The 12,573-nt window shown below is 41.2% G+C and overlaps 1 protein-coding gene across 2 annotated transcripts in view; it reads right to left on the bottom strand.

Moving 5' to 3' along the window:
- The window catches only part of LOC124553770, a 38,175-nt gene that overhangs the window by 13,751 nt on the left and 11,851 nt on the right, over positions 1–12,573 (bottom strand). For both annotated transcript variants that reach the window (XM_047127707.1, XM_047127708.1), the window contains exons 2-3: positions 11,467–11,601; positions 11,197–11,350 (exon numbers count right to left, since the gene is read on the bottom strand). In XM_047127707.1, the coding sequence (XP_046983663.1) occupies positions 11,197–11,206 (10 nt within the window). In that variant the 5' untranslated portion in view covers positions 11,207–11,350; positions 11,467–11,601. The remainder of the gene's footprint in view (positions 1–11,196; positions 11,351–11,466; positions 11,602–12,573) is intronic.

Genomic DNA, 12,573 nt, shown 5'->3' with positions numbered 1-12,573 from the left:
CGGGTTCGATTCCCGGCTGGGTCGGAGATTTTCTCTGCTCAGGGACTGGGTGTTGTGTTGTCCTAATCATCATCATCATTTCATCCCAATCGACGCGCAAGTCGCCAAAGTGGTGTCAAATCGAAAGACTTGCACCAGGCGAACGGTCTACCCAACGGGAGGCCCTTGTCACACGACATTTCATTTCACTGCTTAAATGAATCTAATGTCACGTTCATCGGAGGCAATTTGTCGCTACAAAGCATTGCGCAGTCTTCCTAAAGCCTTTGACATTTTGCTGTTGGCTGACACTTGTACGAGCTCTGTGTTTTTTTTATATGGCTCATTTCTTTTGCAATTTAAGTTTTATTTTCTTTTTTTCTGTTTTATTGCTGCAGTGTTATTTTGCAGCAGTGGGATACAGTAATACCCTTTGTTAGAGTATCAGTTCTTACAAGACAAAATTACAAAAATTTAACTGAAACCTAATGTGGTTGTTGTGGTCTTCAGTCCTGAGACTGGTTTGATGCAGCTCTCCATGCTACTCTATCCTGTGCAAGCTTCTTCATCTCCCAGTACCTACTGCAACCTACATCCTTCTGAATCTGCTTAGTGTATTCATCTCTTGGTCTCCCTCTATCATTTTTACCCTCCACGCTGCCCTCCAATACTAAATTGGTGATCCCTCAATGTCTCAGAACATGTCCTACCAACCGATCCCTTCTTCTAGTCAAGTTGTGCCACAAACTCATCTTCTCCCCAATTCTATTCAATGCCTCCTCATTAGTTATGTGATCTACCCATCTAATCTTCAGCATTCTTCTGTAGCACCACATTTCGAAAGCTTCTATTCTCTTCTTGTCTAAACTATTTATCGTCCATATTTCACTTCCATACATGGCTACATTCCATACAAATACTTTCAGAAACGACTTCCTGACACTTAAATCTATACTCGATGTTGACAAATTTCTCTTCTTCAGAAACGCTTTCCCTGCCATTGCCAGTCTACATTTTATATCCTCTCTACTTTGACCATCATCAGTTATTTTGCTCCCCAAATAGCAAAACTCCTTTACTACTTTAAGCGTCTCATTTCCTAATCTAATTCCCTCGGCATCACCCGACTTAATTCGACTACATTCCATTATCCTTCTTTTGATTTTGTTGATGTTCATCTTATACCCTCCCTTCAAGACGCTGTCCATTCCGTTCAACTGCTCTTCCAAGTCCTTTGCTGTCTCTGACAGAATTAAATGTCATCGGCAAACCTCAAAGTTCCCAGTTGTCCCGGGTCGTAGACACCCCGCACATGGGATACGGTGGGACTGGAAGTGCCTCGTGTGAGCTATCAACCAAAATTCGTACAGAACTACATGAACAGAAAGGCAAACACAACGTAACATATTGCAGGACAGCATTCGCCACCTTCACGATCGGCCGGATGCCAGAGTCGGTGCCCGCCATTGCCACTCGTGTACGGTCGGTCGGCTAATCGGGTCGATCGGCCGGTAGGGGGAGGGGACCGAACGGCGAGGTCATCGATGCCACGGTGTAAGGTGGCAGAAACCGAGGGAGGAATTATGCGAGCATCACAGTCCAGTCGAGGGGGAAGGGGAAACAGGCAAATGGAGAGGTAAAAGGAATGTCGGATCAGAAGGAAGTACAAAAAACGAGATGGCGTCGGGCGGACACGGCCCCAGATGCTAAATGCTCTGGGGCACCGCCACTGCAGATGACCCTTCCCGACCCCCGCACAACACCACGATCGTGACGGGAGGCAGCACTGGGGGAAGAAGATACGACAAAAGGAAAAAAATAAAATGGCAAAAACGACCAGACAGAACGTAGGGAAAAGGGGGGAACAAGGCCAGTGTGTAGCCATCCACAGAGGCCTCCACAACCGACATGAGAGCTAACTGAGGGACTCCAATTTCAGAGCAAAATTCTATTACTTAAACCTGGGAGGAAAAACTACTTTCACAAAGAAAGCTGAGTACGCATGTAACCATTCGAGGGTCATCTGCTAACACCTGGAACAATGTGGGAGGGTGTATTAAATGTGAAGAGCGAAAAGCCGGGGCCAGTCCAGAAAAATATGGATCACTGCGAGGGGGGGGGGGGGGCTCAACTATAAAAGATGGGGCAGTTACACTACTGGCCATTAAAATTGCTACACCAAGAAGAAATGCAGATGATAATGATAAACGGGTATTCATTGGACAAATATATTATACCAGAACTGACATGTGATTACATTTTCACACAATTTGGGTGCATAGATCCTGAGAAATCAGTACCCAGAACAACCACCGAAATATAGGGTTTTGCAGGGATCGAATGAAGGGTAGAGCCACGGGTCGTAACACATCTGAAATGTAACGTCCAGTGCTGAAAGTGCCGTGAATCCGAACAAGAGACGACCGAGACGTGTAACCCATGGCACCCCATACCATCACGCCGGGTGATACGCCAGTATGGCGATGACGAATACACGCTTCCAATGTGCGTTCACCGCGATGTCTCCAAACACGGATGCGACCATTGTGATGCTGTAAACAGAACCTGCATTCATCTGAAAAAATGACGTTTTGCGATTCGTGCACCCAGGTTTGTCGTCGAGTACACCATCGCAGGTGCTCCTGTCTGTGATGCAGCATCAAGGGTAACCGCAGACGTGGCCTCCAAGCTGATAGTCCGTGCTGCTGCAAACGTCATTGAACTGTTCATGCAGATGGTTGTTGTCTTGCAAACGTCCCTATATGTTGACTCAGGGATCGGGACGTGGCTGCACAATCCATTACAGCCGTGTGGATAAGATGCCTGTCATCTCAACTGCTAGTGATACGAGGCTATTGGGATCCAGCACGGCATTCCGTATTACCCTCCTGAACCCACCGATTCCATATTATGCTAACAGTCTTTGGAGCTCTACCAACGCGAGCCGCAATGTCACGATACGATACACCGCAAAATGATCCTGTAACGAAACGCGCTGCTCTCCGTTGGATCTTCTCTATCTCTTCTATCAACCCTGTCTGGTACGGATCCCACACCAGTGAGCAATAATCGAGCAGTGGGCGAACAAGCGTACTGTAACCTACTTCCTTTGTTTTTGGATTGCACTTCCTTAGGATTCTTCCAATGAATCTCAGTCTGGCATCTGCTTTACCGACGATCAACTTTATATGATCATTCCATTTTAAATCACTCCTAATGCCTACTCCCAGATAATTTATGGAATTAACTGCTTCCAGTTGCTGACCTGCTATTTTGTAGCTAAATGATAAAGGATCTGTTTCTATGTATTCACAGCACATTACACTTGTCTACATTGAGATTCAATTGCCATTCCCAGCACAACGCGTCAATTCGTTGCAGATTCTCCTGCATTTCAGTACAATTTTCCATTGTTACAACATCTCGATATACCACAGCATCATCTGCAAATAGCCTCAGTTAACTTCCGACGTTATCCAGAAGGTCATTTATATGTATTGTGAATAGCAATGGTCCTACGACACTCCCCTGCGGCACACCTGAAATCAATCTTACTTCGGAAGACTTCTCTCCATTGTTGAGAATGACATGCTGCGTTTTGTTGTCTAGGAACTCTTCAATCCAATCACACAATTGGTCTGATAGTCCATATGCTCTTACTTTGCCCATTAAACAACTGTAGGGAACTGTATTAAATGCCTTGCGGAAGTCAAGAAACATGGCATCTACCTGGGAACCCATGTCTATGGCCCTCTGAGTCTCGTGGACGAATAGCGTGAGCTGGGTTTCACACGATTGTCTTTTTCAAAACCCATGTTGATTCCTACAGAGTAGATTTCTAGTCTCCAGAAAAGTCATTATACTCAAACATAATATGTGTTCAAAAATTCTACAACTGAGTCATTCCATGTCAAATCCACACACTTGAAATAAAAATTTTACCTCACCCTCTTAGATTTTGCTGAAAGTTGGTATACTTATAGTGGGTGCTGAAACTAAGAAAAATACCAAATTTCAATTTTTTACCTCAAACCATTCCTGAAATATGGTCATGTAAACTTTTCAAAAACTGACCAAAAATGTGTGAACGGACTTTTTTTAAATTGCCCTAGGAGCTGCCCTAATTGAGCTACAGAACTGGGAAAGGTGTCATTTTGCAGCATTTCTCATGCTTTTTCCAGTGATAGACAAAAAAACATAGCTTCTAATTAATAACCTTTTTCAAAATGGTAATTAATATTTTAATTTAATTTTTTTTTACAAAAGTACATAATTGAAAATTTTCAAAATATTTCTATAACTACTTCATACTGTTGTAAATCACATGGCAAAATATAAATCCGGGATGATGATGGGTTCATTGTTAAAAAAAAATTATTCCAGACTCTTGTTTTTCACTGACGACCCTAGTTTGACCAAACTGACCTTTAAGGTAGTACGTCAGTAGAGGACCATATACATAGGGCTTGATGTCTGTACAATAATTCAGAGACTGGAGCCATTGTTGAGATGATGTAGTCTGCATTGTTACCTTCTAAGGCTTTATGTGCCTACTGCATTATTGTGCACTGTGGTTTTAGTGCAAATCAATTGTTACCTCTGTGTTGGCCAGTCTGTATCTATTATATTTAATAGTTCATTTTCAAGTAAATCTATACATTGAAGGACAGTTTATAAGTGGTTTTTGTATAAATATGTAACCAAGCAAAAAGTGCAGTGCTGTAAGAGTGCAGTGTTGTAATCCATTGAAGAAGTCAAATCATTTTATTAGAGACAGAAAAAAACTGAGAAATGTCACAACATGGATGCCCAAATTATTTCCTCAGATACCATGTGGTGCCAAGTTTTGTGATAAATGTAGGAAAGATGTAACCAAATTGAAAAATACACCAGAGCCCATCAGTGACGAAAGTGTTGAAGAAGAATCTTCTGGCTCAGAGATAATCATCCGAGACCAAGACCCTGACTTCACTCCAACTTCAGTAGCTGTTAAAACATTTAACACAACACTTCAAGAACTATGTGAGTCCCCAATTGATAAGAGAAAACTAACATCTAGGCATTACGCCAAATCAAAAGTGAAGAAAATCTAATCAACGATACGTAAACTTTTTGTTGCTCCTGAAATTACTTCATCAGATACTGATACCGATGAATTCATTCTTGAAAATCTTAAAACAAACTTTAAAAATTCTATAAGTAGAGCAAAAAAACTAATGATTCTTACAAGTTTACCTGAAAAGTGGAGTATCAGGAAAATAATGAGGGAATTTAACGCTCCTAATTACATTGTTCGGCAGTCCAAAAAGTTTTGAAAGAGAGAAGATTCATGGAAGGTCCAAACCCAAAACCAGGGAAGTCTTCACCAACAGAAACTGTCGAAACTGTACATTCATTTTATGAAAATGATGAAGTTTGCAAGGCAATGCCAGGTATTAAAGATTGTGTGACAATTACAGAAACAAGTGGAAATAAAACAAAAATATCAAAAAGACTTATTTTGTGTAACCTTAAAGAAGCTTACAAACATTTTAAAGACAAGTTTCCTAACATAGAAATAGGTTTCTCTAAATTTGCTGAGTCGAGACCAAAACATTGTGTATTAGCCGGCCAGAGTGGCACACACACTGTCTGCGAGTGCACAACTCACCAAAACATAAAATTAATGATAGAAAATGCCAAAATAAATACAGTAACAAATAGCAGCTTCAACAATTATAAGCAGTGCATTGCAAAAATGCTTTGCAGCCCATCATCAGTTGATTGCAACATGGGAAACTGTGAATACCGCCCAGGAGAAACTGTCATACGTAAAATTTTAAAAGACTCTTTTCGTGAAAACTTAATTGAACAAGTTCAGTTCCGACAGCGGATGTCAGTTGACCAATGTAATCTGGAAATTGTTCAGGAAACTTCTGAAGAATTCATAGATTTATTTTGTAGTAAGATGTCGACCTTTATTCGGCATGACTTCATTGCCAAGCAACAACGAACGTTCCTTAACTCCACAAGAGAAAACCTTATGGAATCTGAATTTGTTGTCATATGTGATTTTTCAGAAAATTATAGTATAGTTCTACAGGATGAAGCTCAGAGTTTCTACTGGACAAGACAACAGATTACCATTCATCCTTTTGTTATATATTACAAACAGGGAGACAAAATTGAGCGTATGAGCTTTGTCATTGTTTCTGATTGCCTGGAGCACAACACAACTGCGGTTTACACCTTTCAAAAGAAGCTAATTTCATATCTAACGAATAAATTTCAAAAGATTCAAAAAAAGATATACTATTATTCTGACGGTTCTGCCGCTCGGTATAAAAATAAGAAAAACTTCCTGAACCTTTGCATTCATGAGGAAGACTTCAACATAAAAGCTGAGTGGCACTTTTCAGCCACAGCACATGGGAAAGGGCCTTGTGATGGAGTAGGGGGTTCAGTTAAGAGACTGGCAGCTCGTGCAAGTTTGTAAAGGCCATACCAAAATCAGATCCAAACCGCACGAGATCTATTTGAGTGGGCATTAGATAATATCACAAATGTTGATTTTGCATATTCCACTCAAGAAGACTACGCTGCTCCAGAAATATTCTTAAAAAGCCGACTTGAAGAGGCATTGACAATCAAACGAACACAGCAATTTCACGCTTTCATTCCCAACAATACATCAAAATTAATAGCCAAATACTTTTCAGGTGATGCGCAGAGTTGGGAGAGGGAAGTAACTACATCACCAGACAAACTGAAGTTACAAGATGTATCAGGCTATGTCACCACTGTATATGGCAGAAACTGTTGGCTTGGGTACATTTTAGAAAAAAACGAAGAACTTGATGAAGTGAAAATAACTTTTCTTCATCCATGTGGACCAGCCAAGTCATTCTCTTATCCTGCACATGCAGATGTCCTGTGGGTGTCAGTTGTGGATGTTCTCACAAAAGTGAATCCATTTACTCCGACAGGGAGAACATACATTCTTAATGAAAGTGATGTAAACCAAACCCAGTCAGCTTTATTAAAATGTAATATGTGAAGTTCCAAGACAATTTGATGGGAAACTGCTTTCAACTCAAAACTTAATTTTTGTCTCAGGTTAGTGTTAATGTATATTTTATAGAAAGTTGTTTCAAAATTATTGTTAGTACCTATTGTGTTAAATTTAGCTATGCACAGATACCTGTTACTCAAAAACAAGCATTATGTATTTAATTTGTTTAATAGAATAGATTCAGAAGGATGTAGGTTGCAGTAAGTACTGGGAGATGAAGAAGCTTGCACAGGATATAGTAGCATGGAGAGCTGCATCAAACCAGTCTCAGGACTGAAGACCAGAACAATAACAGTTCCATTTCAAACATCATGGACCAGAACTATTATGTAAATACTTGTACTTATTCATACTTTATTTCAGTTTGTAGTTAAATGCTCAATTTCTTGTTTTTGTTATATTGGTTAATATACTGTTAGTGAAGTTGTATGAAATTAAAATAAGCAATCAATTTAATTATAAAATATGCTGATTAATTTTGGTTTAATAAGGTGATGTTTTGATATTTCTAATACTTTTTTTACTTACCTTTCAGCATATTTTAAAGAAATTCCTGTTTGTTAAAGATCAATTTGGTCACACTAGGGGCGTTAGTGAAAAACAAGAGTCGGGAATAATTTTTTTTTAACAATGAACCCATCATCATCCCAGATTTATATTTTGCCATGTGATTTACAATAGTATGAAGTAGTTATGGAAATATTTTGAAAATTTTCAATTATGTACTTTTTGTAAAAAATTAAAATTAAATCAAAATATTAATTAGTATTTTGAAAATGGTTATTAATTAGAAGCTATGTTTTGTTGTATATCCCTGGGGGGGGGGGGGGGGGGGGGGGGGGGGGGGGGGGGGGAGGGCTCTTGTGTATGCCAAGGAAAGAAGTTTTCTCCACTCTGAAGATAAGGGGTCAGTCTCTCTGTAAATGGGTAATTGTTGAAGGATACGAGGCCGGCTCCAGGTCAACAGATTGCTAGTGGCAAATGGATAATGGAACAGTTTCCTTTCTACTCCGATTATCATTGGCTAAAAATCGTAAGTGTTAAATAATTTCGTGGATGTTTCCAGGTGCTTGTGAAACCGAGGACTCAGACTATTGTGTGCCCTCTCAGGCAGACGTCTTCCTTACAGTGTGTATTTCTGGAGTCTCAAGTTGATCATTTGTAATTAACTGATTTACTGAGACCAATATGGTAAGACTGTGATAATGCCTAGTGTGTTAACCCGGTTGTATACATGTCATTCTGCTCTGGCACCGCTCTGTTCTACTTAGTGGATGAGTCACACTTCCTTTAGATTCTGTCTATGAATCTCACTCTAATTCAAATGGCTCTAAGCACTCTCGGACTTACCATCTGAGGTCATCAGTCCCCTAGACTTAGAACTACTTAAACCTAACTAACCTAAGGACATCACACACATCCACGCCCGAGGCAGGATTCGAATCTGCGACCGTAGCACCTGCGTGGTTCTGGACTGAAGCGCCTAGAACTGCTCAGCCGCAGCGGCTGGCCTCTCACTCTGGTATCTGCTTTTCCTGCTATTTATTTTATGTGGTCATTTCACTTAAGGATGCTCCAGGCAGATACTGCTAGATATTTTACAATAGTTTTTGTTTCCAGCAATTTGTCATCAATAATACAGTTGTGCAGTAGTGCATTTCTCCTATGTATGCACAATATGTTACATTCATTTAAGTTTAGTGTCAACTGCCATTCATCATTTCTCTGCAGGTCATTCTGCAAATCTTCAACAAAGCCCTGTGTGTGTGTGTGTGTGTGTGTGTGTGTGTGTGTGTGTGTGTGTATGTGTGTGTGTGTGTGTATGTGTGTGTGTGTGTGTGGGGGGGGGGGGGGGGGGGGAGGAGGAGGGGGAGGTGCTGTACCTTGCTGGAAAATTATCCATTGTTGATAACCTACCAACTGCGGAGCTTTGACAGTGCACGATTTCCTGGATGAAACATTTCTGTATCGGTGGATTGGAAGGAACGGTCCAACACCCTGGCCACCCCGCTCTCTAGACGTTACGCCCCTTGACTTTTTTGTCTGGGGGTATATCAAGGACAGAGTCTTCGTCGCACCAGTTGCTGACGTCAACGAACTGAAGGCTAGGATTCAAGCTGCTGTGGGTACTGTGATAGAACACATGTTATAAAACACCTTCTTTTTTTTTTTAGGGCCCACAACTACAGTTGTCATTAGTGCCCAAACTAAATTATGAATGCACTGCAAGGCACGACGTTAAAACAGCAACTAAAAAGTACAACAGTGTGAAAGGCACATTAACAGGCAAGGGATCAAAAGAAAACAGCATAATCAAATGCCCTTAGACAGGTTTATCAAGTGGAGAAAATGAAGAACGCGAGCAGCTGCTCTTGGGTCATCCGCTAAAATGGCATCCAGAGTACACGGCAGGCCACGAAGGGCGTGAAGAGGTCGTCCGAGCCGTCGGGAGAGGTTTCGAGGCCCGAAGCTCGTTTTCAGTAAGTGTAGACCAATCGGCATGCCACAGCGATAAAATACGCTGACAAATGACCCTGCTAAAATCAAATTAAGGCACACAACAAGAAGCTGTCCAATGTGCGAAACACCTGGTGGGAACTGGAATACCGCCTCGACATTCGCCGAGCTACCAAGGGAGCACATGTCGAGGTTTACTAACGTAAGTGGTCTTATAAAAAACTAGTAACACTAACCTATGTAATGACATCAAATGTAAATTATTATGTCAAACAGTTATTCTGTAAGAAATTATTATACTCAGGGCAAGACTTTGTGCTCACCCTGTATATCAAGTATTCCACCCATTATCAGTGGGGGTAGATCAGCACTAGTCACAATTTATTTTTACAAGCCTGCAGTGGTTGCTTCCGTCAATGTACGATTTGACTCTTTCCTCATCCCTGAAATCTCTCTTTCATAACGACATTTATGCAATGCAGTTGCGACTACCGAAAGATCGGTCCGCAATGCGTATCACTATTTGCACCGTCATATGTTAGTTACAGGTCTTGCAGGGAATCTTAGAAAATTCGGATCCTGCATAAAATCACTAATCAGGCTGAATGTCTCTATTCAGTCACCCACCAGTCAGTCAGTGTTCCTGCAGAAGAGAGCAAAAGGAAAGCTAAAGCTTTGAATTTTGCATTTAAAAAAATCATTTGCACAGAATGAGTGTAAAGACAAACCATCATTTCACTGCCACACAAACTCCCATATGAAGAGCACAGACGTAGGCATTCCTAGCTCTGGAAAGCAACAAAAAGTAGAGAACACACAGATCACCAGGTACGGATCGAACCCCACTTCAGAGAGAACATTTCGGCACTGGATCCTTGGCATTCACCGTGAGTCTTTCACAAACGGTGAAGTCCCAACCAACTGAAAGTAAGTGCAGGTGACTCCTGTACATAAGAAAGTTAAAACAGAAGTCCTGCAAAATTATAGACCAATACCCTTAATGTTTGTGTGTTGCAGAATTTTTGAGCCTATCCTAAGCTCAAATTAATTAATTTACTCGAGAGAGAAAAGCTTCTACCCACAAATCAGCACAAATTTAGACAGGATCACCTGTGCAAAACTCAACTCATCCTTTTCTCGCTCAACAATCGTGTCAGTCGAGTATCTAACGGAATGACAATGCTCGACTTCAGTTTCTACAAAAGTGTAGCACACTTATAAATGATACTGGGTACAGAACACTCTCGAGTACTGCTTGCCTGTTTGGGATTTCCCACCATATCAGATTGAAGGTGGCAACACAGATGCATGCTACTAGATTTCAAGTCAATTAACCTGTGAGCATTAGAGATGCTTTGTGACTGAAATGGGAATCCCTAGAGGGAAGATGTTTTATGAAACTCTTCTGAGAAAATTACTACTTTAAGTTGACCACATAATGATCCTACTGGCACTGAAGTACATCACGCATAAAGACCACGAAGAGAAGGCACGGGAAATTAAAGCTCGTACAGAGGCATAGAGAATCGCACAATTTGCAAGTGGAACAGGAGAGAAAATGATTACCAGTGGTACAGAGTGTCCTTTTGGCATGCTCCATATGGTAGCTTGTAAGTATGTATGGAGGTGAATGAATGAACGAGGGAGTCAACTACTACTGACCATCCAAAAACAAATTACACAGGATTCAAATCTACTGCTAAACTTACCTGGTGACATGGTCCCACAGCGTATTAAGCGGCAATGCTACCTTCAGCAAAAATTCTGACTTTACGTCATCACATTTCACATCTTCCTATCGACTTCTTATTCTAAACCACCAGTGTTTTATGTGCCAACATGTTGATTCTGCTAGCTCTGTCCCTGGAAACATTTATGTTTTCAAATTAATGTTCAACTGAACTTTGGTGCAAAATTTGTGCATTATTGAGGGATAATGGACTATCATGCTCATATGGAAACCAGACACCATTACTCACCTATGTAAGAGCAAACGAAGTGGCTCTCGGGAATCCCCAGACCTTAATATCTCATGTGAACAACCTTCACCTTCCAGAATTTCCGACCATTTGGCCAGATGAGGTTTTCAGAAATTTATTGGCAAAGCAAGAATACTGAAACACAAGAATTCTGCAGATTAGATGGGTAGTTTGGATAACAGGGTTTATATGTGGACAAGGAAAAAAATTTGCAGATTTCCTGGTTAAAAATACACTTTTCCCTACATGAAAATACACTACACCTGAGAGAAAGAACATTTTTTCCATGACAATATACGAGGTGCATTCAAGTTCTAAGGCCTCCGATTTTTTTTCCCCGGACTGGAAAGAGATAGAGACATGCGCATTGTTTTAAAATGAGGCCGCGTTCATTGTCAATACGTCCCAGAGATGGCAGCACCGTACGGCAGATGGAATTTTACCGCCAGTGGCGAGAATGAGAACTGTTTTAAATACTTAAAGTGGCGACGTTTTCCTTACTTGAACAGCGTGCAATCATTCCTTTTCTGAATTTGCGTGGTGTGAAACCAACATAAATTCATCGACAGTTGAAGGAGACATGTGGTGATGGAGTTAGGGATGTGTCGAAAGTGCGTTCGTGGGTGTGACAGTTTAATGAAGGCAGAACATTGTGTGACAACAAACCGAAACAACCTCGGGCTCGCACAAGCCAGTCTGACGACATGATAAAGAAAGTGGAGAGAATTGTTTTGGGGGATCACCGAATGACTGTTTGAACAGATCGCCTCCAGAGTTGGCATTTCTGTGGGTTCTGTGCACACAATCCTGCATGACGACCTGAAAACGCGAAAAGTGTCATCCAGGTGGATGCCACGAATGCTTACGGACGACCACATGGCTGCCCGTGTGGCATGTTGCCAATCAATGTTGACGTGCAACGACAGCATGAATGGGACTTTCTTTTCATCAGTTGTGACAATGGGTGAGACGTGGATCCCATTTTTCAATCCAGAAACAAAGCGCCAGTCAGCTCAATGGAAACACACAGACTAACCGCCACCAAAAAAATTTCGGGTAACCGCCAGTGCTGAAAAAATGATGGTGTCCACGTTCTGGGACAGTGAG

This window comes from Schistocerca americana, chromosome 11 (genome assembly GCF_021461395.2).
Source record: "Schistocerca americana isolate TAMUIC-IGC-003095 chromosome 11, iqSchAmer2.1, whole genome shotgun sequence".
Lineage (NCBI taxonomy): Eukaryota > Metazoa > Arthropoda > Insecta > Orthoptera > Acrididae > Schistocerca > Schistocerca americana.
The sequence above is the reverse complement of the archived record's forward strand: the minus strand, read 5'-3'. Positions and strand labels throughout refer to the sequence as shown.